The sequence below is a fragment of the Vidua macroura genome, chromosome Z (genome assembly GCF_024509145.1).
Source record: "Vidua macroura isolate BioBank_ID:100142 chromosome Z, ASM2450914v1, whole genome shotgun sequence".
NCBI classification, from domain to species: domain Eukaryota; kingdom Metazoa; phylum Chordata; class Aves; order Passeriformes; family Viduidae; genus Vidua; species Vidua macroura.
Window position 1 is genome coordinate 55,310,275 of NC_071611.1, and position 26,021 is coordinate 55,336,295.

Here is a 26,021-nt window from a genome sequence, read left to right on the forward strand (position 1 = left end):
ATCTGACACATCCTTGCCATCCTATGATACTAGTGACCTTACACCGCAAGACAAGAAAATTCCAAGAAAAAAAAATGGCAGGAAATTTGGGATGCTGTGGGCTAGTATGCAGTGCAGGCAGAAGTCTAACTTACTTCCATTCCATTTATTATCTAAATTAAAGAGCAAAATAGTACACTGCTAACTTTACATGGCAGGTCCATGTTTTCAAGTTACAGATGCTGTCAACCATCAACTACCAGAGTGAACACACAGGCTTTCATAGTTATTCTGCTTTAACGAGATTCAGTATTTGCTCTGTAGAGCTCTTTTGAAGGTAATTCAATCTTGTTAACATTACTAGATGTACAACTTAAATTATATAAACACTTGTATTCTTGCACAAACACTCTTCTAATTTCTACTGTACTGCAATATTCATTGTACGCAAAATAAAAGCAGGTTTTCAAACCAAAAAGATATTGGAAATACCTTCTGTTAGTAGCACCAGCATTTTGACAACTGTCAACAGTTAAACCAGCATCCCCAGTATCTCTAGACAGTGGCAAATTGACTGGAGTAACAATTTGACTAACCAGTAATACTGAGGCAAAAGAAGAAAAACAATGCAAGTGTCATAAAATAAATCTTAAGATTTTATTATTTTGCATTATGGCTGTGTACCTGTGTTTTTCTTCTTAATTTTTGAAGAAAACTGCTTTAGATACACTGCTACAAACTCAAATAACTGATTTACGACATCCGTCTTCATCTAAGACACTGCTACTACTTCCTAGGAAAGAAGAAATACTTCTCAAGTTCAGTTTTGCTCAAGATACTGTTCATGTTCTATCATTTCATTGGTCCATATGTTGATGGTCAAAGAAGCACTCCTATTTGATAATATCTTAAAGCTTTCAGAACAGATGAATTAAAAAATGGATGATGGATGCAGAAGAACCAAATCAAAGAACAGAGGCATGATATTGTTTCTCAGGGAGTCCTCGGAAAATGTGTTTATTTTGGAGGGTTTTGCTTTGGGTTTTGTTGTTGGGGTTTTTTTAAGATCACAAGACAACAGGTGAACAAATAAGCATTTTCCCGTGTTCTGTTTGGTTCTAGTCATTTGTTGCGCTGAATGGTTTTCCTTTTCCTCCGCTTGAATAAGCAGCAGCACCTGCAAGTGTGACATGAATTACATATGATATAAAAGAAACCACAAAACTAAACTATTTACTGTATGTCTCATTTGAAGCATGTAGCTCAGGTATAGCCAGTGCCACAAGGAACTCATTAAGCTCTATTGCAGGCAATTGATTTATTAGACAAAAACTGAAGTAGAGATATTTTTGACACGTTTCACCTTTTTTGGAAAAAAGTATCAAACTAAAAAAGCTATAATGCAAGTAGCTATTAAGCTTGGAGTCTTGATGAGAGTATCAAAAGCACAGGTATTACAGGCTGACTTAAAAATGCATTTGTAAGAATAAAGAGTATTCCATTACCTGAGTACTCTTTCATATTAACTGGCAATATGCCAAATGGAAGCTCGTGCTTATGACTGTGTCACCTAAATGTGCATTTAAGACAGCATTGTTGCTGAAACAAGAAAATAATTTGAGCTTCCTTTGTCAACCAGAACTTAGAAAAACTTTCTCCAAGGCTATTCCACAAGACATTTTACAAGAAAATCCTAATGAACAACATAATTAATGTTCTGACCCAGTGCTATGATAATTACTACTACCATGAAAAATCATAGCTTAAATATAAAGAACACTGATATTCTTTCTTCTGCTTTATTGCATACTACATGAATGAAACTAACTGGCAAACACTGTGAATTTCACTTAGCAAGTAGAGATAATCTGAAAGTACCTGAAAGAACACTACAAAATTAAAAAGAGTTGGAGGGAGTTAGATATAGATAATATACAGAAGGACTGCAAAAGTCCGGAAAGCACTTTTGAAAATAAAGAGGAAAGCAACAAATAACACACACAAAATTCATTTAAATTGTACTGCTAGGCTTATTTTAAGCAACTCCTAGATCCTGAACACCACCTTTAAAAATAAAGCTTCACACTAAAGTGTTCACAATGTATGCGACCAAAACTGAACATGCAAGCTGTATACTTGAACAGAGCTTGTCCCATGGAGTTCTGTGGTATGCTTACTGAATTCTCACTTGCAGCACTATACACTGATGAGTCTTAAACTATGAAGTACAGCAGTAGTGAAATATAAATGTACTGCATCAATAGCCTTGATCAGTAAATCCTTAAGTTCACCAAGCATTTTATATCACTAAAATTCAAAAGGAATCCAGATGATTTAGTTTGGAATATGGGAAATGGGGAAAGCATTAAAAATCAGGGAGAATAAGGGTCTAAAAATAAGGTTCTACAGGGGGTGAGAACAACATCCAAAGTAAGGGGAGACAGAAGTTACCTTCTCAAAATATCCAAGGCACCCTGTTGCTCAGTCATTGAAAAAGTAGCAGTGGGCAGAGGCAGACCAGAACTGCTCTGAGAGTTACATAACTTTCAGTAAAAAAAAACATTGGTTATTGATGAAGAGGAAGCCCAAAATTAAAATTCAGGAGGGGAAACTACATAGATAAGTATTTTTACAGCTAGCAGAAGTATCATACTGTATTTATTAAATTTAAAGTACTTCTTAAAGAAGAGATATAATTGGTTTTAAAGGGTAGTAGCCACTGACTGTAACTGAAATTCCCCCATAACTACTAGCCCTTTTTTTAGCATCTGCCTAAAACCACTAACATTCATTAGCACTTAAGCTTTGAATTTAGTTGTAGATGTGTGAACTCCAATTTAGTTTAATTCCTTTTTCACTCCAAGTATTTTATATTTGTACATGCCATGTTTTTCTTATTAGAAAATTTAAACTCATCTTTTCTGCAAATCTCATACTGTTTTTTATTTCTTCTGCATATGCTATTTAGTTTGCTACTTCTCTATCAACCAGAAGAGAAGAGCATAATGCAATGGTAAATCCAAGAGTTCTATTTTTAAGCAACATAAAGCACTGCTTTTTTAATCCTCTGGTCTTCTGGAGTTCACATAATAATACTATGATAATATACTATAATTTCTATTAACAGTTCTTTGGGTTTTTTTAATTATATAAAGTATTCAATTGTATTTCAATTTAAGGAGAAATCACTAAATGCTGTAAACTTTTGTTTTGGACTGTTTTGGAAATCTGAACTGAAGTACAGTGAAACACTGTGTATTTCTAAATCTAGAAGCGCTAGACTTCAAATTGGCTTCCAAGGCCAAATAAATATAATTTTAAAATATATGCACCTTTACAAGGGATTATGACAGAACAGACTGTATTGCCTGAAAATAAATTTTAATGAAAGAATCATAACCCTGAGACACAGATACATAGTGCACAATCTCTCAATGAGTATAATTCATAACAGAAACGTAGACTTGTTCTAAACCATACTGTCACTAGAGGGTGTTATTGTCATTTATACATAATACAGATATTACATTGCTTAGAGCTGTATTTAAAGCTATAGATAGGTGCATTATTAAGGACTATTAAACCACAAAATTATTATACTATTCAATATGCATGCAAAATACAGAAGAGGTAAGTTTTAAAAATTTCTTCTTCTAGGAAATGAATTTTTTAAACTAAAGTATTTAATGACTGCTAACCTTCATCTGTAGTTTATGTAACACTTCTAGAGTTGGCAGTATAAGAGCAATCTATAAATTGCAAAAAACACTGCACTTTTCCTGTACAATCTAAAGTGACCTTTGAGGTATTATCTGAGGTAGCAATCTCAGCATTATGGTTTCGAACACTTATTGTCCTTCTTAAGACATTATCATATCTTTTTTCCTGTTAAATACCCTTCCTTCCAGTTGAACAGTGCCTTGGGCCAAAATTCTAAAGCAACTTAATTTGTCATTTGTGTTTAGACAGCTGTGTTTTTATATTTGCCATCAAGCATGTGGCAGGCACTTTACTGCAGCATTAGTAACAAGTGTTTAAAGTGGAAAAAAATATGCAAGATGCAAAAAGGACAGATCATATAATCACTTCCAGTTTGCCCTTCTCTGCCTTCCCACAGAAAAGCCTTTTGGCTATCCAAATCACATGTGCTTCATAGAAGCAACTCTTCGGATGGCTAGCAAACAGGAAAGACAGGTTAATTGCTCAGTGATAAATGAAAGAGCATCTCTAGAAGATTACATATAGATCTGTAGATCCCCAAGTGTCAGGGCAGCACAGTGATCAGGTTAGTTGTCTCCTTGCTTTACAACTTCAGTAAGTAAGAACTGAAATAGGGCAGAAAGCAACTTTTCTAAAAATCCAAACCAACAAAAATAACCAAATCAACAACCCCCTCTACCCCCAATACTCACAAACAAAAAACCAAACCCACCAAAATTCCCAAAACACAACACCCACTGCTAAGTCATGCTAGCTGCACACTCACTGTGAAAATGACAAAGCATAAAATTTAGAATATATATGGCATGTGAGTAGATAAATTATTATCGAACAATTAAATGTTTGGTTAAATACTGGTTAAATGTCCCAAAACAATAAAATCCTTACTGAAGAAAAAAACCCCAAACTTATCCTTTCTGACTTACAGGATTTCACTGAAATGGTAGCAGAAGCTCTAATATTCAGCTAAATTACACTTGTGTTCACAGTTAAAATCATACATTATGGGGACAATTCTACATGAGGGGCACCCTTTTGAAAATCTTTTAAATGAAGATATAGTCATGTTAAGTTTCTAAAACTAAGAAAACATCTAGAACAAAGAATGAAGCACTTCTAAATAAGATTCAAGTTTGTCTTCTCAGAGTATGAGGAAATGTTACGAACACAAGATATGAGCAAGACAGGTCAGCTTTGTTCACACTTTCAGGTGGATGAAAGATTATGAAAGAGGCACAAAATTAGAGTCTTTTGAGAAAACAATGTCTCCTTAGAACAAGAAACATCCATGTCACAGACATGAAGGATACTAGTAATCCCATTCCCTTAACCTGTTCTGCAGTGTAAAATCTATAAACAAGTGTTTAAATGTCTCACAACCCCTTTTTATATTAGGCTTGTAATTATGATATTAAAATGTAAAAATTAAAATCTTCTGAACTGCTCTTTCTGAAAAAATATATGTACCTATGAATTGACGTTTGATAGCAAAGCAGGAGAGGGGGTGAAGGTAAGTGGGCATGCATGTATGTTAATTACTGCTAAAATATAAAACAACTTCAAAATATAAAAAACTAGCCCCAGAAAAACCTCTAGTCACTGAGGAAACTTGAGCTTAAAGTGCTGAAACACTAATTTGACTGTTACATACTCAAAAACAAGAAAATCAATCTAAAGAGTAGGACACTGAGACTAGTTATTTTGCCTGTAAGAAAACCAGTTAAGAGTAAGCCAAGAAGGTCAAGGATAGCATATTTGTCCATTATGTATTCAGATTACAAAAAGTGAACTCCTACACTGCTCAAGCAACAAGCATCTTGGCTCCTGAGAATTCTCTTAACTTCTGCAGATAACCAAGTAAAACAGGGTACTAAAAATGGGTTTTATTGTGCTAAGCACTACTCAAAGTGCAAGAAATTTAATCTTTTTCTGTGTGTACATGAGCTCAGCATAAGGAAGATAATCACTGTGCTTATCTGAAGAAAGGGGACAGGGAATTTATCTATGGGCAGCCTATCAATATGCTTGCCCCTTTGGATTTCTTGTTTCAAATATATATATATATATATATATATCAGAGAACTGTATTTTTGATAGTAAAATAATACTGTACTCCACAAAGATGGCAGCAAAGAATTTAGCTCTTCTCACTGCTCAGAAAAAAACAGTGCAACAAAGTGGCCCTACAGACACCTCCATCCAAAATTATTAATTACACATGCAAATAAAGCTTACCTACCAGAACTTGCAGAACAATTGCTTCCAAAAAAATTGCACATGGATATATTTCCCTTTTCTCTAAAGTCAGGAAAATGGGTCCTAGAAAAATTTCTGCTACTGAATTGCTCTGCTGCTAATGTATCCTTCATACCTGTGTGCCTCTATTTTATGGTAAACTAGATCCATACCCTTGTAAAATTCCTATTTCTAGCACAGTTATAAAACGAAACATGTTGGAATTCATACCACCTTTAGCTATCAAGAATATTCTTCTGTATTATTTTGCAAGTCTAAGTTTACTACTCAAATATATAAATATTAGCTGTCTATCCCATGGTAACAGATCTTCGTAATTTTCCCTTTCATTACACTGTAAAATTAAGGAACTCTGAAGTTATGTTTTAGTGATTAGTTAGAAAGTTGTCACAGACTAATACTTTGGTAAATAGTTTGTTTACAGAGAGACCTGGAGAAGTTCAAACATTTACTAGCCATTATTACTTATTCATGCAAGTTATTTTCCAGATGTTAATACACCAGTTGAATGCTACAATATTTGAAAAGAATGCTTTCCCTTTTGAAACAGAATAGAAAGTAAGAAAAAATATTCTAGTACCCATTAAAAAGGTTGATGTAAACTATATCACAAACTACACAATTTAAAAGCAAGCAGGCTTTGAAGCAGGCAGAACAGCTCCTGAAGATGACATTTTCTAAAAACAGTTAATTGTTTCACAGAATTAAATGTATTTTGTCATTTCTACACAGATATTTTATTTTTAAGTTTTCTGAAATTAGTTTTAAACCCAATAAAAAGAACAAAGCTCCTGGGGCTATTTCTGCCTGCCTGCGCTGTATAACTCACCACATGTTCAACACTTTCTGGCAGCTATACATAAAGAGAGTAAAGGAAAAAAGAGAATCAGAATACAATATAGAGGAAAAATTTTATATCTTCCACACATGGCTTCTCGTAGTCAGAACACTATCTTAAAATAAGTATTTCAAAATTAGTTGAAACATCAAAAATGCATGCACTTCTCTAGCCAACATAGGAAGACATGTCATTGAAGGCTTAGCCTAAAAAAATACAAGCTATAGGAACTCTACTATTCAAAAACTTAAAGACAAAATTAAGTGTAGGACTGTAGTTTTGCTCCTCACCAATGGCTATTCAGTTCAGACAACATTTTCTGAAACATTCTATGAAAAAAATATTAAAGCAGCTGAGCACAAAAAAAGAATATAAAAAGAAGGACATACTTTGTTTCATCCATTACTTCTACTTCTGCAGGAGCTGTGATGGGTGCATTTGAACGGCCTGCAGTTGGGTCATCTGTGTTCAGTTCTCCATTTGTTGAGCTTACTACCTGAAATCACAAGAAAGACCTGAAAATACTCTACTGCCAGACATACATTTATTAATTTTTACAGTTCCAATACATCTTAAAAAAAACAGCATTTTTTGTTATTTCCATATTTTTATTCCAGTAACAGTATCTTCTCCAGGTTTTATTCTAGCATCCCCGTGCTCTTATAATTTTCCTTTCATAGCTACTAGTGGAACTAACCTCTAAAATGGACTCAAAGTGAGTGGGCTAAACTCCCCCACATTTCTTCAGAGCCTTAAGGAAACTAGGCACTTTTCCAACCAATTCAGTCAGTCAAACCCTATCTCTGCTCCTTCGGTGTATTTATGCTCCTTAGTTTAGCTCTTTATATTCAGAGAGAATATGAAGGTCTGATTCAGTTGTATCTCCTAGGACACTCACCAGAAAAGGGGAAAACTAAGGCTGTCTTCTAAATCTAATAGTATAGATGGTGTCTGATTTTTAGGACATGAAAACATCTACTGCCAAAAAAATTAATAACAATTAGACTAATCTTCATTCCTAGCAGTTTACCGTCAAATTTCTATGTAAATTGTTCAAGTCACCATGAAACCTGTGGCTCTGGGAATATTTCTTCAGACTTTAAACCAAGTGGAACTCAATATTCGCTCTCTCAGTTCCTGTCAGCCTTCCTACATGACAAATAGAGCCATTCCAGAGGCCTCTCCATTATTCACCCCACAGAATACAAAAAGGAAGACTGTTAAGTAACTGGCTGTAGACAAGTGCCTACCTGATCAGAGCTGCTGACAGTGCTAATTGACCCACTAAAGAGGTGACAACACCATGAAGAGGTCTACTAGCTACTAAATAGCAGCAACTGCTTGGCAAGGTAGCAAGCATAAAAATATAATTCTGGACAAACAGTACAAAAGTTTGCAGAAAACATCTGCAAACAATCAGCTATAGAGATTAAGACTAGTCTGTAATTCAAAATTATTACCAGCTGTTGCCTGATGGTCAGAGATTAAGGTAGATGAAAGGAGAGGGTAGGAAAATCACCACTATAATATTATTTCGCTCACTCTTCCAAGCTCTCCTCTTATTACAGCAAATATGTCTCATCTATTTATAACTAGACCTAAGACCCTAGCCTATTGAGGTTTGTTTTGTGGTTCCTATTTTAACTAAGTACAGCACCTCAGAAGTTTGTTGCACTGAAGACATTTTCCATGCCCTTTGCTGACATCAGGCCAAGTTTTCTCCTTTTTCAAATTTCACTAAAATAAGGACCACTACCAAAAAACACCGGCAGGCTTGTAACAAAATAAAAGATATGTGAGATTGCAGGAATTTGACTACTTAAATTTTAGTTAATGTAACTGAAGGAATCATGGGAGACTGGACTTTATTCCTACAATGATAAGTAAGTTAATGGAGTTTCAACTACGTGTCTTAAGCTTAGTTTCGTATCACTGGGCATGACAGAAGCACTTGATATTCGCTGGCAGAAATAGGTAGGAATTGTACTTTAACAAATTTTAAGATGGTGAGGCAGGCATCCTCACCATCTTCAAACATTCTGGGTTACTAGTTTATTGGATTTTATAGAGTCACACAATATTCTGAGTTGTCATCATTACATGTTTACTAAGAATGGGGATCTAGTATTATCCCAACCACCTCACCAGGTATCTTACTGTGAAGGTCATTTCATTGCTTCTTGTAAAATACCCAGAGTGGAAAAGCAAATCAGAAGTATCTGCCAACTAAGACAGGAGCAGTCATAAAAATGTAAGGGTAAAAAAACCTTTGCTCAACTTGATTACCAAATGAGTTTGGTTCCAAAGGAAGCACAGGAGCACAGAATGGTTATGGCTGGAAGGGATTACTGGTGGGGTCATGCTCACATGTGCCTAACTATATAACTAAGCACAACTATAGCCTGCACTATCCATATACAGCAATGCCACCCAATTAACATTGTGGTCGACCTTGCCTGCAGCCCTAATATAATGCAGGATTTCTGCTCCATAATCTAGGCTTAAAAGTAATTTTTCTAAAGAGAACCTCAGATCCATGCTCAAGATTGAGTAAGAGTGGTTGATGAGAGAAACAGAAGCCTTCAGTTTACTCCAACAGAAGTAGGGTACATCAAGAAAGAGCAAGACAGGTATATGGCCCTTTCTGGATGGGAAGCAAACACAGTACAACTTAACTTTCCTAGCTGTTGTAAAGAACAGGCCACAGTCTGCAGAGGCACTTGCAAGAACTCCTGCTCTTTTTTCCTAAAAACAAATGGGAAAATGTATGACTTTTACATAGGTATCAAACATACTGGCCAACTGTAGCATCTGTGGGGCGTTCATATGACACTCCCATTCACACTTCTTTCCCAGGAGCACCTGTTCAATGATAACTATCTTCTTGGACAGCACATTCAAAAAAAAGAGATCAAACACATAAAGATACATACATATCTCCATACAGATCTCCATTTGAATTGGAAAATATGCTAGTACATATCTAAATGTCCTTCCTACATTAGTAATATTGTAAGTATTATGTATGTACTGTACTAATCTAAGCTGACTTCCTCTTCAAAGGAGCCAAAATCATCCTCTGCTGATGTCAATGCACTACTATCTGGTAACAAAAAACAAAGCTTACTGCAGCTTATTCTTCAAACTGACTTCAAACTCAGCCATACACATTCACCAAATACACAAACGAATACTATGAAGTGTCTGTTGCATGACTTAGTTTAGATTGGGAGGAAAATGAAGTTCTTCTTTCTGGAAAGATTTACAAAGCATAAGTGAAAGCATAAGTTAACCTAAGCATATACAGCATAAATCCAAAAATTAGTCATGCTTCTCCAGAACCACAAATGCCCTGAGTTTCACTCAAATTTACTACTGCCAAAAGCAGCTCCTCACTACGATGAAGAAAATGAAACTAACAAAGACTCATACAAAGAGTACAAGAGATAGGCAGGACTGCTTCAACTCCACTGACAGTAAGACTACAGCTATATTAATTTAATTTCACGTTATATCAGTAAAGTACTTTGCAATATGACCTAAAAGAGCCTTTAATAAGGCAAATCAGTACATTTTCCTCTCCAACTATGAGCCAATCATCTCAAAAATCTGCACAACACAGGCAGGAAGATATGAGAACATAACAGAATTAACAAGAATAAGTCACCCAGAGGACACTGTATGCACTGAAGGAGTGGCACACCAAATTCTGTAGCCAGACTGTAGCACAAATAAGGTACAACGAAAATTCATCACAGTAGATCCACATAAAAAGCTGTAACTTTAGGACAGAGAAGCTACCTGAAACTAAGTTTGCTTTAAGAGAAACTTTTAATTTAATTTCTCTACTTGTGACTCAAGTTGGAATGGATTTCCCTTGATGAAATCAACAGCCTGATGAAAAATTGGGAGGCACAATTAATCTCTTAGAAGACTTGAATACAACTATAGTGAAAAAGTTAGGATATTTAAGTTATGGTTTTGCATCTAAAAATTCTGTTACAAAATGTATATGAATACTCTTCCCTGAATAGTAACAGAATTACATTTCAAAAAAACAAATATTTTTAAAGTTTCGAATTAGAAGTATTGCAATATTGAAGATTAACTTAAGCTACTCACCTAGTTTCAAGTGGGAGAATAACCACTAAACTGAAAACCTAAAACTACTTTAAGCATTTTTATAACTTCATCCTGGTTTAAATTTAGTTCCTTCAAATTTAATCAGTTCTTTAGAAGTTTAATATGAAGAGCACCTATATGAAGAAGTATATGCATCACTGGTTATTTCTTGATACTCTCCATGCCATGAGGTAGAGAAACAAAAATTCCACCCACTACCCATTAATGAAACATTTATTGTGAAATAGACTGATTTCTTAGATACATGGTCCTCTGGAAGTTTGACAAAGGCCATTTATAACAAGATACAGTTAAGCCTAAATACCAAACCCCTAAATGGCGAAATTAAATCTTTAGCCTACTTTGTTCTGGATTAGTACACAAACTGATCTTTTACTTGCTATATTAAAAACTCAGTTAGAAAGTCTGCCATAAAAAACAAGTTTTCATGATTTTCATTACTTTAATCACAACAAAGAATTGCAAAAATTTAGAACAGACATAGCTAAAAAAAACCATATTTCCATTAAGAATCTCAGTAACTGAATTCTCTACGCAAAAACTAAAGCCAGCCTACACCTCTAAGGAATTAATTAGTGATATTACACAATTCTTTATTTTACCTTCAAAAAGTTTTCAGTAAAGACCAAAGAATAAAAGTCATCACCATACCTTTTTAGTTCACAAAAGCTTAGCAAAATTGATTTGTTTCATCTAACACTTTACTATCTTGACTTCTTGAAGGAGAGGAATCTGGCAACTGAAAACTACTTACATAAAATATAAAAATCTTTCAAGCAGTTCCTAAGTACTTTCCTGGGAACTCTTAATCCTCCTTTTAAAGAATTTCCCAATGGGAAAACAAGAAAGAGGAAAGACAAGAGGAAGAAGATCAGTTAGTAAGTGATGAAAAAAAAGTAATGGAACAGATTAATACAATCTTTATGAGTGCACAAGCAAATTGCAGCTCATGCAGAGAAAGTAATTCCACGTTGCACAAATGACATTCTGAGAAGTGAGACAAACTTATGAAAACAAAGACACAAAGGTTGTTGAACAAATGGCTGGGAGGTTTGAGTTGATCATTAATAAGTCTGCATGAACTAAAAAAATGGACTGAGGTAAGTGGAAGAATGGATATCTTCCCTTTACAACTCAATTTCCTAGTACTATTTGAACTTTAACTGATTCTACAAAGTAAAAGTAGACATGTCTAAGCACATTAGGATCTTTTGAACACAAGCCTAGGGTCTGGGAAAAATTAAATTAGTACAAAAAATATAACAGTAGCTGTGAATGAACAAACCAGTTTGAACCTCAATGGTTCCCACTTGACCTTATCATTAAGAGCATACAAATGTATGCTAACAAACCTATAACCAACACTCAGTTCCCTCAATGTTAATATGTCACAGAAAATAATTGCTAGCACAGTTTAATAATCACCTAAAAAAGAACCTAAGAGATGACATCAGCAGTAGTATTACAGATGACTAATAGTACTGACCTAAAAATATTCCACTGTCACTTTGAAATAATTGGACAGATTTTCTTATCTTGCAGAAAAATTGGCAAAACTGATCTCAAAGAAGAGCAGTGGCTCACTAACATCACAGAAAAAAACAAATATACTTTAATTTCACACCTCAGATTCAACTTTACCTTTGAACAATTTTCTGTGGGACTTTTAGTATTTGTCTTCTTGAAAGCAATTAGGAATCCTACTAAAGTAGCTAGCTAATGTATCAACTTAACGAACAGCATGATTCAGTTAGTATCCCTGCAACAAAGAGGTATTTGATAACAGCTGGGGCTATGTCACAGCATAACTGGAGAAACTGTGTGATTTTATAAGTGCCCTTAATAAGGAAGCATAACCACACCACAACAAAAAGCAATCAAATATAAAAACATCCTGCGGCACAACACTTGATCTTCAAAGACACAGACCATGGCTGCAGTTTTGCACAGTGCTTTTATTCACATGGCAATTGCATAGCCTCAACAGATCTAAATTATCTGAACTCAGACAGACCACCTATATCCTGGGAGGAAAAAGGATAGAAACAACACTATATTAGCAGTAAGGAATACTAGTGTTATTTGTGTTATTTCCTAGAAAATGTTCTCCCCTTCCCCAAAGGGTATTTAGGGTATTTTACAATGGAAGAAAATTTCTTGTAATTGCTACGTTTTACCTGACAAAGAATGAAAGGTTTCTGAAGTGCCACAATTGCCAACAGAGTCATATGATGACACTTTGAAAGTGCTACTAACTGTAATTTAATGAATTCAGTGTGTATTTTTCTAACCTAAAATATGGGAAAAGAAAGCTTTTTTAAACATTTGTTAATGGGAAAAACAAAACAACTTTTACATTTTTCTTTATACACTGTAATAATTATCACCTACTACATTTTGTTACATTATATGACAGCTGTTTCTAAAGCAACAAAATTTAGAGAATGTTATCACACTGACAGGATTGCAGCATTGTTTTCTGTATCCTGAACTTTTCATTCTGTCTTTAGGCTATGACAATCTTTTTCCAAACCAAAAACTTCAGAAGAAACATAGATTGTCATAAACAACATAACTTAGATTGTCATAATCAAAACTGCAGCAGACAATTTCCACACACAACCTTCACCCAGATAAGACTTAACAAAGCTAAATAATTTTCATTTTGGACTCAAAGCTCAAAATCTCATTTAGACTTCACAGCTGGCATTTTGAATCTCTCAGTATTAATCACTCACACATTACTCCAATTATTTTGCACCTAAATATAAAGAGTGAGATCAAAATTTTCAAAAATTAATTTTAAAAATTGAAAAAAAAACAGGAAAAGAGCTCTTTGAAGATGAAATAAACTAATAATATAGGAAACACATTTGGTTTCTACACATTTTTTCACTGAGATGTGTCAGGTGCTGCCCTGGGAACATTTTTCTAGTCAATTACTATTTGAATTATGGAGTGAAGTTTAAGCAAACATCACTGAATAGCATTTTAATCTGTTTACTTAAGGAACAAAAAATATGGCTTCAACAACACTGAATTCAATTAATAGTGGGTTTCAGTTGCTAATACAATTAACATATTTAAAGTCTAACCTTCAGTTGCTTTCACTGAGGTAAATATATATTCTGTAAAAATGACAGCTCAACTGTTTTATGTTCAACTTTTACTAAGAAACATGCAAGAAAACTTCCATCAACAAGAAGTTCCATAGTTTCAGCACCTGTTTTCAGTCTGACAAGCAAACTGTAAAATAATAAATAATAGCAGCATTCTGAACATTACTGATAAGCAATCTTAATATGAGAACATGAATCATATGATACATCACAGGAAAGTAGTTATGTAATGCAAAACAACTGATTTAAGTCATGCAAAGAAGCAGAAAATACCTGTACAGAGCCACCATGTCTGTCAGATGCCAGGTGAGCCCTCAAATGATGTGGATTGGTTTGCTGTGAGTCCCAAGCTGCCCTATGGTCTGCCGACTATCATTTTCGAATGTATTAGGATTTATGCAAAAAAAGAAAAAAAAATTAAAACAAACAATTTGTGCATTAATTGTCATATTTTTAAAAAGTACAGAAGCACTACACACTCAATCCCTATACAGATTGCATTTCAACATTACCAACATTCTTACACATGCCGTCATAAAAATTTTCATACAGAGCTGAAGTAGCTAAACCTCAAAATTATTAGTAAGAAAAAGTACACTAAAACAGCCCTCCAATTTTGCTCATGTAAACTAACACAGCTCGGATTTCCTAACATTGCTACCACCTAAGTCATTAGCCTAGTTCTTAAAAAAAAAGTGAAAATGTTATACATACATGTCAGAACGGAAAGAGAGGAAAGAGTGTATGGAGGAGAGACAGAGAATAAAGAAGTGCAAGTAGAGAGAAGATTCACTACTAATTCACTACACTATATCATAGCTACAAACAAGCAAGCTTTTAGGAGATATTTATGTATCTCTACATATATAGACTTTACCAAAGACCTGCTTAAAGTGAAAACAAAAGTCAATTTTATTTTCAAGTTCCAATAAAAATATGGCACAAATCATTAGACAAAAGACATAGTAATGCTGATAATCTTGCATGAGTAGTTTACCTGATTTTTGGATTGTTGCATTCTGTCTCTGTGCTGATATGCTTCTCTGTTTGAAGAGATTGCAGGGTCTGAATGTATTGAACCCACTGGAGTAGGCTACAAATATAAATAATATGTAGCAACTGGTAAAAAAAATAAATTCCTAAGTCTCACCAAAAGATACTGGTTTGTAATGGGAAATAATATTTAAATCTGACAGTTTCAAATAACACAAAATTATCAGATTAAAGCAGAAGCTTCACTAGATGTTTACTAATACAAAAGAAAAAAAGGAAACCATGACTTACAGAATGCACTGAAGTAACAACTCTAAGTATTACCATACATTAATTTTCTAAAAGACTTTAGGCTGATACTTTCTGCAGTTAGCAGTTACGACATTCTGATGAAACCTGATGAAAAGCTTAAAGCAATTTTTAATGCCAAACATCGAAAAATGTATTTTGCAATGAAATTCTTTCAGAATCACGCAGAGAAGAGTGAAGTGCATAATCTGAAACTGCTCAAACATATATATATTAGCCCTCCCTTCCCTACATAATAAAAAGAAGTGAAAAAATTTGAGAAGCTGAAGAAAACCCAATCCACTACAATTTCTTAAATTATACCGGGTGTTTCCTGAAACCTTAGAGGCACTGCAATGAAATATTCAATGAATTTTGCAATATTTTATCATAGTGAACTGATAAATATCTAGAATATACCTCATATGTAGAGAAGTTATAGCTCTGCCTTTTAAAAATACTGGGAACAAAAAAAAAAAAAAATACATGCAGTAATGACAATTACTTGCAAAATTTTAAGTTCCTTCAAAGAAACAATCTGAATTTTTACCACCTCATTTTGGATTGTGCAGCAATGTACTTTGATAATAAGAGCACATTTGGAAAGAGAATTAATATGAAGCAGTCAAGCCAAAAGATAATGTTAGAACATGCATCTGCAGATGGGCTTGTAAAGCAGCTGTTCACAGCTCTATTAGCAGCCTTGAGAAGAACATGTCTTATGTGTCTTATGAAACTCAAACCCAATCATAGAAAAACCTATTATATTAGTAACAGCTGAACTGTACTCACCAACTGTTTGCCAATCCAGTCATATTCATAATCAAACATATAGCCTTTGCGATCAAGTAAGTCTGTGAAGAGCTTTCTTAAGTAGTCATAGTCTGGCTTTTCAAAAAAGTCTAACCTTCTTACATAACGCAGGTAAGTGGCCATTTCCTCTAGATATATAAGAAATATATACATATGCTATTATCTGTTTTAATGGAACTCAAAAAAATCCCCACCACCTTATTTCATTTTAAAGCAACTTGTACCTCTCACCATAAAACCTGAACGGTTGTTCACCATGGATCTGTTAATTACCAGAAAGAAAAGTTACTTAATAATGTTCTTTGAAATGCTACCACATTCTGAAATATACTACCATATTCCAAACATATCCTAGCAAGTAACACCCCACTAATTTTTCCTTCATGTTATCTGTTGAGATCTTCTGTTCAATGTTCTAATTCTAGTGCACAGTGTGCAAAAATGTGTGGAGAGAAATTGCCTCTACTTCTTTCTTTCCAACCAATTTTACAGAGACAAGACTAAGGAAAGGTAAAGAACAGGGTATACAACATAAAGCAGCAGTCTTGTGTCCACATGGCCTACTGCGGACAGGATTTCCTTTCATTGGACATGAGCTACTTTCAGCAAATTCACTTTGCCTGTCAATGATATTTTGATTACTTTTCAAGGCGTTCACTTATATTTTGGCAAAATCATGTCCATGTCATACATGTTCCCTGCTCCAAGCACTTTACTACAACTTTTAAAAAATATCATATTCCTTCTGGCCAATTTTCCAACACCTCATTGATTCAACTTGTACTTAAAGACCTAAAAGTGACACCTGAAACTTAAAAGTTATTTTAAATATTAGTTCAAGCTGTTTCTAAGGCAGCCTATTTTTAATAGGGGTATGATACCAGATTTCAGCTGAAAATGTTTGTAAAATTTTCAGTGTCAAATACAAGGGCAGACTAGCTGACCACTGTAACCATACATACGGTACTTTTTTAAATGTTTCCTTTAGAAGAATCTATATTTGAAGAACAACAGCTTTAGCTTGCTGCTGGTTCAAAGGATAATTCTTCTGTCTGAGTATTGTTTAACTTATTCATCAATGATTCAGACAAAGAGGCAGAGGCCTCCTCAGCAATTTCACTGACAACACAAAGCTGGGAGGAGTGGCCAATATCCCAGAGGGCTGTGCAGCCCTTCAGAAGGACCTCGAAAGCCTGGAGAGATGGGTAGAGAGGAACACTTTGCTGAAATTCAGCAAATGCAAATGCTAGGTCCTGCACGTGGGGAAGAATACTTCTGTGCAGCAGCACAGGCTGGAGGCCAAATGTGCTGGGAAGCAGCTCTGCGGAGAAGGACCTGGGAGTCCTGGTGGACAACAAGCTCTTCAGAGCCAGCGATGTGCCCTGGGGGCCAAGAAGGCCAATGGAATCCTGGGGCGCATTATGAAAAGCAGGTCAAGGGAGGTGATCCCGTCCCTCTACTCAGTGGCTATGTCCATCTCTGAGCTCCTCAATACAAGGGAGACATGGAGCTCCTGGACCGTGTCCAGCAAAGGGCTACTAAGTTGATCAAGGGACTGGAGTATCTTTCATATGAGGAAAGGTTGAGGGAGCTGGGCCTATTCAGCCTTGAAAAGAGGCAACTGAGAGGGGACCTGATTAATACATATAAGTATCTAAGGGGTGGTTGTCAACAGGATGGATCCAGCCTCAGCTCAGTGGTGCTCAGCACTAGCAGGAGAAGCAATGGGCAGATACTGATGCATAGGAAGTTCCACCCAAACACAGGGAAGAACTCCTTTACTGTGCAGGTGACTGAGTACTGGAACAGGCTACCCAGAGAGGCTTTGGAACCTCCTTCACTGTAGATATTCAGGAACAGTCTGGACACAATCCTATGCCATGTCCTCTGGGATGGCCCTGCTTGAGTAGGGGGACTGGACCACAAAACCTGTTGTGGTCCCTTCCAACCTGACCCATTCTGAGATACTGTGAGATCTATTACACATACTGTAATTTTAAACCCCAGCAATTACCTATGCCAGTTTAATTTTATAAATCAATACACAGCATTTTTATTAACAGCAGACATTACCTGGGAAGTTTTCACACAATACTTCTATCGGAGTTGCTCGTTTAGTGTCTCCAATTTTCTGGTAACGTTCCTTTAATGTATCCGCCTATGACAGAGGAACAAACAAGCTTCTGAAGTTATACACACATTGCAGACACACATTCATAAAACCGCAAACATGTCAATAAAAGCTGATGACCTGAAAACAGGACAGAAGCAGATATCAAAACCCACTACCTTTAAACCTTGCCATGGAAGACTTCCTCTGAGAAAATACATAAACATATGACCCAATGCTTCCAAATCATCTCTTCTACTTTGCTCTGAAACAAAATGCAAATATTATTAGAAACTTCCATGGGTGTAATTTTACATTTAGAAGACTAGCTTCCAAATTATATAAAAATAAATGTTAGGTATAAAGTACTTGAAACCAAATTGAGCATGTGGGGGCATTCTTGTGTACTACAGACTGCCTTAAGAACGCAGCTAAACCCAGAAAAAAAGCAGATGCAGACTGCAGGTATATTCATCTCAACAGCACTTTAAACAAATTATCTTGCTGAAAGAAGTAATTCTCAAAAATGCAGAAGATTGGTTTTTTTTTGAGCTACTGGAAAAACCTCAGGATTTAGTAAACTTTAGGATTTAATAAAATGTTAGGACCAAATGTTCATTGTTCTTGCAGTAAGAAGTTAATTAAAATCGATCCAATGTAGAATTATTTGTGGATGGTTTAGATTACAAAGAAGTCTGGTCCCTGCAAAACTGATTATTAATTTAGAACCTATGACAGCTCTGACAAGAGAGCACATGTACTAAAGGTAGGAATTAAGTTCTCCTAGTTTTGAGGATAAGGACTTGTGTAAAGAAATTGGCTTCATTTGGCCTTTTTGTTCATATTAAGAGCAAACTTCATTCTCAGAAGACTTTCAAGTATTCGTTGTACGATAACTAACCTCTGCCTCTGCAATAATTAAGCACTATCATGAAAAGACCAATACATATGGATATGGGCAGTTCCCCAGAGACCGCTACAGATGGGTAGATTAGAGTAAGTTATAACTCCATGTGACTATACTTTCTGTAGCCAAATAACTTAGACAACATTTAACACACTGTTCTTCTGAATTTAGGAAAATCCCAAAATAATTACCAATTAATTTACATATCCAACAAACACAGAAAATTGCAGAACTTTTACAGACGCAGATCTTTGTCTTCATTAACCTTGTAGTCAGAATCTACACTCTCTGGAATCTCACCTTCCCTTCCTGAAAATTAAGTGAACTGGAGAAGAAGCAGAGTAATTTTATCCCTAAAAGAAATTATCTGATTGAGAGGTAGGGCACCAGCGATATGCTAGTAAGGGCTGCAGAGTATTTGTATTTCCTTAAAATAGTTCTCTGAACAAAGCCACATTATTCTCCATATTGACAAAATACCTTCTATTCCATATACAAACCCCTACCTTGGCACAAAACTACCAGAAATACTTGATCAAATGTCTTTTCTGAAACAAAATATTATTGACTACAAGATTTTCAGTAATTACGTATTTCCTATATACACCTTAAAAGAGTGGGCTTTGGTGATTTTAAACAAGTTTTGATTACACATTTAAAGTCTTTCTAGTAGCTATGCATTTGTTATGATAGTTTTAAATACTATGGGTTCTAAAACACACTTTTTATTCAAGGACAACATATTTCCTTACTCATATGCACTAACAGATTTTTACAGGTCAATAGAGACATATTAAAAAATAACTTATAAGAGAATGTGAACCTGACAGCCTCCCTCTTTACTGAAAACACTTATTTTTTAACAAGGGTCACCTGTCACACCATTCAAGCAGTTCAGGAAATTATCTACAGACTAAAAGTACCACCCTAAAAATGTGTCCAATTACCACTATTTTCAGAGCAAACTGTATCCTATATGCCACTGTCTCTGTAAACACAGAGCTTGAGGACCTTCAGTACTCTATATGTCTCACTGCATGAATTTAAAAATATACTACATCTTTAGAGGAATATCACAGAACATTAAAAAATTGTTGGAATGGAACAATTCAGGCTCTTTAGGAAGGAGAGGCAAGGGAGACCAGGAGGCAATTTCACCCTCCATGGCAATAGCCAGCTGAGTGTATGGAGTTTTGCCTAGGGAGGAGCTGACCGAGAGCTGTTGGAGAACGATTAATGGGAGGGCAGGGTTAGGTGGCCACAGGCCCTCCAGCCAGGAAGACTGAGCAGCTGAGTCCTCGTGGTGGTGGCATCCCTCCCTCACCCCTTCTAGGCCACACTGTTATCTGAAAAAAGCTCATTAGGTGTCAGCCTGACAAACAGCACCTGGGCTCAGCTTTTCTTGAGTTTATCAGAAACTCTTTGCTCCCCAGAGTCCTTGCTGTCTAACAAGCTCATGTTTTCTTTATGAACAGCCCTGGAAACTATTTTTCTTGCTTGTGTAGCATAACATCCCTGTTCTCACGCTTTCAACTATGTGCCAACCCACACTGTGGGCAGGATGAAACATTATTTTGACTAAAGCCCACTTTCTTGCGACCCCATAAACAGTGGTCTAAAATGAGAACCTTTGAGTTCTTCTTGACTGCAGCAGCTGTGACCAGTAACCTCTCTCTGAGCTGGGCTTCTCAGAGCCCATGAACTCCCGCATTTGCTGTATTCAGACAACTGCTGAACAAAAATTATAGGCTAATACCCTCACTCCTCAAGGCTCAACTCTTTGCACAATGAAGAGATGCAAAAGCACCCAGAGTGAGTATTTCACTGCCTTTGACGGGAATTTTTTCACAGGTACTTTGCACTGACTCTGCCTGTGTGCATATGCTACAGCAAATTTTGTGAGAAATGATGCTCTCTTAGATGTTCAAGTATCTTGGATATCAAAGTTAGGCTTATAAGTAAGGTTAAGCTATAAGTTAGATTATATGCTGTTAAGTGTTAATTCCTATCTTGAATTGTTAAGTTTAAGTAAATGTGTAAGTTAAGGTTAAATACTCTGAGCGCTGTTAAGCTTTTAGGCTGTATTCTTTTTTATACCTGCCCTCAATGTCCTTTTGTGACTTGTCACACACTCCTAAATACACATACAGCCCTAGACAGTTCTCTGTTCATTTCTGTTTTGATTGACTGCATTTTAGTTGGGGTTTGAGTTTTTTTCTCTTTTTCCTTGGTGTAACTGACTAATAAGTACCAGAGTGAACCTTGCAAAGAACTTTGTCATTGCTTAATATTAAATCAGGTTTTTACTGATACCCTTGATGATGATTTTTAAGTGATCTCAAACACTCATTCATAACAGCTGTCTACCAATATACAGGAAACACTTCTCACCTGAGTAAGGACTTCCACGTTCTGGTGGATGAGAGGTGGGACATGACCCCACAATGTGCACTCACAGCCCAGAAAGCCAAATGCGTCCTGGGCTGCATCCAGAACAGTGTGGCCAGTAGAGCAAGGGAGGGGATTCTACACTTCTGCTCTGCTCTGGTGAGATCCCACCTGTAGTGCAGCAACCAGCTCTGGGGTCCCCAAGATACAAAGGACATGGACCTGATCAAGCAAGTCCATGAAGACATTCAAGCAGCATCCCTCCCATGAAAGTAGTCTGAGAGTTGCTGCTGTTCAGCCTAGAGAAAAAAAGGCTTCAGGGAGACATTACAGCACCTTCCAGTACCCAAAGGGAGCCTGCAAGAAAGCTGCAGAGGGACTTTTTACAAGGAAATGTAGTGACAGGACAAGGATGAGTAGTTTCATACCAAAAGACAGTAAGTTTAGATTAAATACTCAGGAGAAATTTTTCAGTATGAGAATGGCAAGACACTGAAACACCTTGCCCAGAGAAACTGTGGATGACTCATCCCTGGAACCACCCAAGGCAAATCTGCATAAGGCTTAGAGCAACCTGGTGTTCCCACCTATGGCAACAGGGTCAGAACTGATGACATTTAAGATCCTTTCCAACCCAAACCATTCTATGATTAAACAAGTTACCATGAGACAAAAATAAACACTTCATGTGTAAATATCAGACATGTAATCAAAATTCAGTCTGCTTTTCAAGCAATTACCGGTTTTACATTTTGGTTTATTTCTCTTAAAAGGTTTGGGTGAAATCTTCTTATTTAAGGAGGAGTGAAAAATTTATTTGATTTTAAAAGTGGTTGTGCCACTGTTGAAAATGTTATAATAATCAGAAGTCTAAACTGCCTAGAGCAGATGAGAGCCCAGTGTCAAAAATGTAACAGTCACCTTAAGCTGACATCACCGTTTATGCCTAAAAAATATAGTGAATGCTTCTTTTATGTGAAGAACCTGAGTTCTAAAAGTTACATTTAGAAAGCTCAAACCCTACACTTGAGGTGCTGGAGTTTGCCCACTAAAGAGCAACAAAGCTGGTGAAGGGTCTGGAGCACAGATCCTATGAGGAGCAGCTGACGGAGCTGAGGGTGTTCAGAAAAGGAGGTTCAGGAGAGAGCTTATCACTCTCTAAAACTCCCTGAGAAGAGGGTGTAGCTATGTGAGGGTTGGCCTCTTCTCCTAAGGAACAAGGAACAGGACAAGAGGAAAAGGCCTCACGTTTGCCATAGGAAAATTTAGAATGGCTATTGGGAACATTTGCTTCACCAAAAGGATTCTCAAACATTGGAACAGGCTGCCCAGTGAAGTGACTGAAGTCACCATTTCCAGAGGTATCTTAAAAGCTTTGTAGATGTGGCACTTAGGGACATGGTTTAGTGGTGGATTTGGCAGTGCTGGGTTAACAGTTGGACTCAAAGACTTTAAGGGTATTTTCTAACCTAAGTGACTCCATGGCTCTGCTTTATTGATAAAGCACCTTATTCCTGTCTGAGAAGTGTGAATGGTTTCTCATTTGCTGTATTAACAGTTATGCTTACTGTTAAACTGTAAGTATTGTGCAATGTTTCTATGATCAATTCAAAGAACAACCTAATGCAGTGATAAGCAACTGGCGTACACAAATTCAAAAGGGTCTAACTAACTGTTTTCACTAGAAAACCTCTCTAGCTGGAATAAACAAAGATCTGAGTGCTCATACCTTTCACAAGGTGAATTTATTCATTCAATAATTACAACTTTCATATTTATATACATCCTGGCATAACCTTTAATGACTGTGACAAAGCCTTATTAACAGTGTATGCACTAAAAAAAAAAAAAATCAAGAAATCAGCATAATCTCTAAGCTATCTTATTATTTTATGGTGCATTTCAAAGAGATCAGAAAAGCAAGGAAGCATTGAAAACCCATGCTATTGCAACCTATTGACTTTTCTGTATTTAACATACACCTCTATTTCCTGGACACCTCACCCTGCCATGGTATACTTAAAATGTGTAGATACTATGCTACAAGAAGATACACCTTATCTTTCTTTTAAGGAAAGCTAGCAAGGAGGACAATTCCCAAGACATGATCATGATGATTAGAGATTCAAAAAAGATTATTCCCATAAACAGTATTTCCATAAGGGCAAACTATATTTTGCACAATATGCAAAATTTGCAGTTCTTAATGACTTTAGACTGAGGAAAAACTGTAACTTGAAAGCAAGATGGTTTATGACATATCACAGCTGTTTCTGTATCTAAAAAGCACACGTACCTTTTCCTAAATGTGTATTTATACTCATGTATCTAGCTGTTCCTGTAAGGCTCTTGTGTTCTCGATATGGTATGTGCTTCTTTGTTTCTGGATCTATGTACTCCTTTGCCAAACCAAAGTCTATAATGTGAATAATTTGCTGGGTTTTGTTTCCAGGTCGTCCTATTAAGAAGTTCTCAGGTTTTACGTCTCTGTATATCAAGTTCTTTGAATGGACATATTCCATACGAGAAATCTTCAATAAAACAAAACAAAACAAAAAAAAAAAAATAGACAAGGAAGCTTGTATTAGCTTAAGCATCAGGTTGCCACATTAAAATGTGTTAGAAGCTAAATATCTTATATTGGCTTTACACATAGCAGAAATCACCCCTCCTAATATCTTAAGACCAAAGCAATATTGTTCTTAACAAAGTATCTCCCAGTTAAAGTCAATGAAAATTGTACACTTTTCCACAGCAGATACACCAACTGGTGTATTGGAAACTTTCCCACTGGACATTAGTCATGAATCTTGCACACAAAAGAAGTGTTTGTCTCTCAAAAGAGCTGGCACAAATATGCTTTCTGTAATGTTTTCTGTACATTAAAAGTAAAATCAGAAATTACATCACCAAGCAGTAAGCAGCAAAGTTTGATGTAGATCTATTACATGTTAAAGATATAAATGAGAGATGCACTGAAAGTTCATCACTATGCATATAAAGTCCATTCTAGCTGGACTGCTTTCTGTCAAAATTTCCATATTCAGAAAAGAACAGGAAGTAGTAAATAAAGCTGATCTTTGGACTTGTGAGAACTTGAGCATTTAAAAAAAAGAATTTGGTCATTTTGGCTGTAAATAAGTTCAATATGTCTGTATGTCTGTAGTTGGAGGCCCATTATACAATCATGTTTTAAACAGCTATTTTTAACCATTACAGGTAAAAATATCACTATTTAGGGAAGTGGAAATCTGGTAAACAGGCACAGGCTTAAGCATCCTTCTTTCCACTTCCACCCACCTTCATATTAGAACCAAATAAGGAAATCTCCAAAAAAGAGAATAATTCTTCATTGAAAGAGAATAATTCTTCAATTTTTGCTGTAATTTCTGGAAGGATTTGGGGAATTTTTTCATTTGTTTGCTTTCTTGTAAGAATGCCCAGTAAAAAAGTACTTATTCTATTTAGGAGTCTCATAATACAACTGCTTGTGTGGGCTAAAATTACTTTTGTTTCTTTAAGGTTTTCTTTTTCTAAAGAGTATGTCAAACTAAAATTCATGATTTTAGATTGTGATGAGAACTCAGAAGACACAAGTAATTACATTCATGAACTGACTTGAAAAACTTAAACAAAGTAAATGAAAGTAATGTAAGAGCATTCCTGCTTAAACTCTATCACAAGCATTTTAAATACCACCAACACCAATTTAAAACATGAGAAGTGCAAATCTCATAAGTGAAGTAAGCATTTAATCCATTGAAGACTGATTTAGTTATTCTAGTCAACACTCAAATTAACATCTATTCTACTTACCAACTGTATGGCTATCATAAGAACGGTTTTAAGAGAAAATGTCCTACCACACAAGTCAAATAAATCTTCCAGACTAGGACCAAGTAGTTCTAGCACCATAGCATTATATTTACCACATGGGCCAAAATAATAAACCTGAGGTATTCCATCTGTAAAATGAAAATACGAAGTAATGATAAGGGGTTAAATAAGATTAAGGTACATAGCAATATAATTCCTACCCAATTTCAAGTGGATCGTAAGCTAAAAATACATTTTTCACATAAAAACATAAATAAACCTCATAAAAAGTACAGGTAAAAGACAACAGGAATACTCAAGATAGTCACAAAAATTTTAATGAAAATGGTACTATTACATATTTGACTTGTGAAAGATACTTATAAAAAAATTAAAATTAGAACCTCTCTATTAAGTTTTGTAACCATAAATTGAAACAGGGTTTTGAAATGCTGTGAAGAAAGGCTTAAATAAGCTTTTGTACAAAAAAATACCCTTAAGTTAAACTTTTTTAAATTAAGGCTATTCCTACCTTTAGGAATAGGAAACCACCTTATTATCTACAGAAATCATTTTAAAAAATCAAAAAGAGATTAATGAACCCAAGAGTGTAATGACACATTAAGTCTGGAATTTAAAGTTTTAAATGAA

The 26,021-nt window shown here is 35.6% G+C and overlaps 1 protein-coding gene across 5 annotated transcripts in view; it reads right to left on the reverse strand.

The window, feature by feature from the left end:
• Positions 1-617: 617 nt before the first annotated feature.
• CSNK1G3 (casein kinase 1 gamma 3) overlaps positions 618-26,021 on the reverse strand; it is a 67,856-nt gene continuing 42,452 nt past the window's right edge. The window contains exons 6-16 of one of the 5 annotated variants that reach the window (XM_054003117.1): positions 25,371-25,519; positions 23,851-24,085; positions 18,439-18,524; positions 18,223-18,307; positions 16,129-16,277; positions 15,053-15,148; positions 14,329-14,424; positions 7,183-7,289; positions 6,785-6,808; positions 2,431-2,522; positions 618-1,156 (exon numbers count right to left, since the gene is read on the reverse strand). In XM_054003117.1, the coding sequence (XP_053859092.1) occupies positions 2,465-2,522; positions 6,785-6,808; positions 7,183-7,289; positions 14,329-14,424; positions 15,053-15,148; positions 16,129-16,277; positions 18,223-18,307; positions 18,439-18,524; positions 23,851-24,085; positions 25,371-25,519 (1,085 nt within the window). In that variant the 3' untranslated portion in view covers positions 618-1,156; positions 2,431-2,464. Of the gene's footprint in view, positions 1,157-2,430; positions 2,523-6,784; positions 6,809-7,182; positions 7,290-13,113; positions 13,228-14,328; positions 14,425-15,052; positions 15,149-16,128; positions 16,278-18,222; positions 18,308-18,438; positions 18,525-23,850; positions 24,086-25,370; positions 25,520-26,021 lie in introns of all 5 variants that reach the window. The other 4 variants (XM_054003115.1, XM_054003118.1, XM_054003116.1 and 1 more) reach the window with 4 other exon arrangements.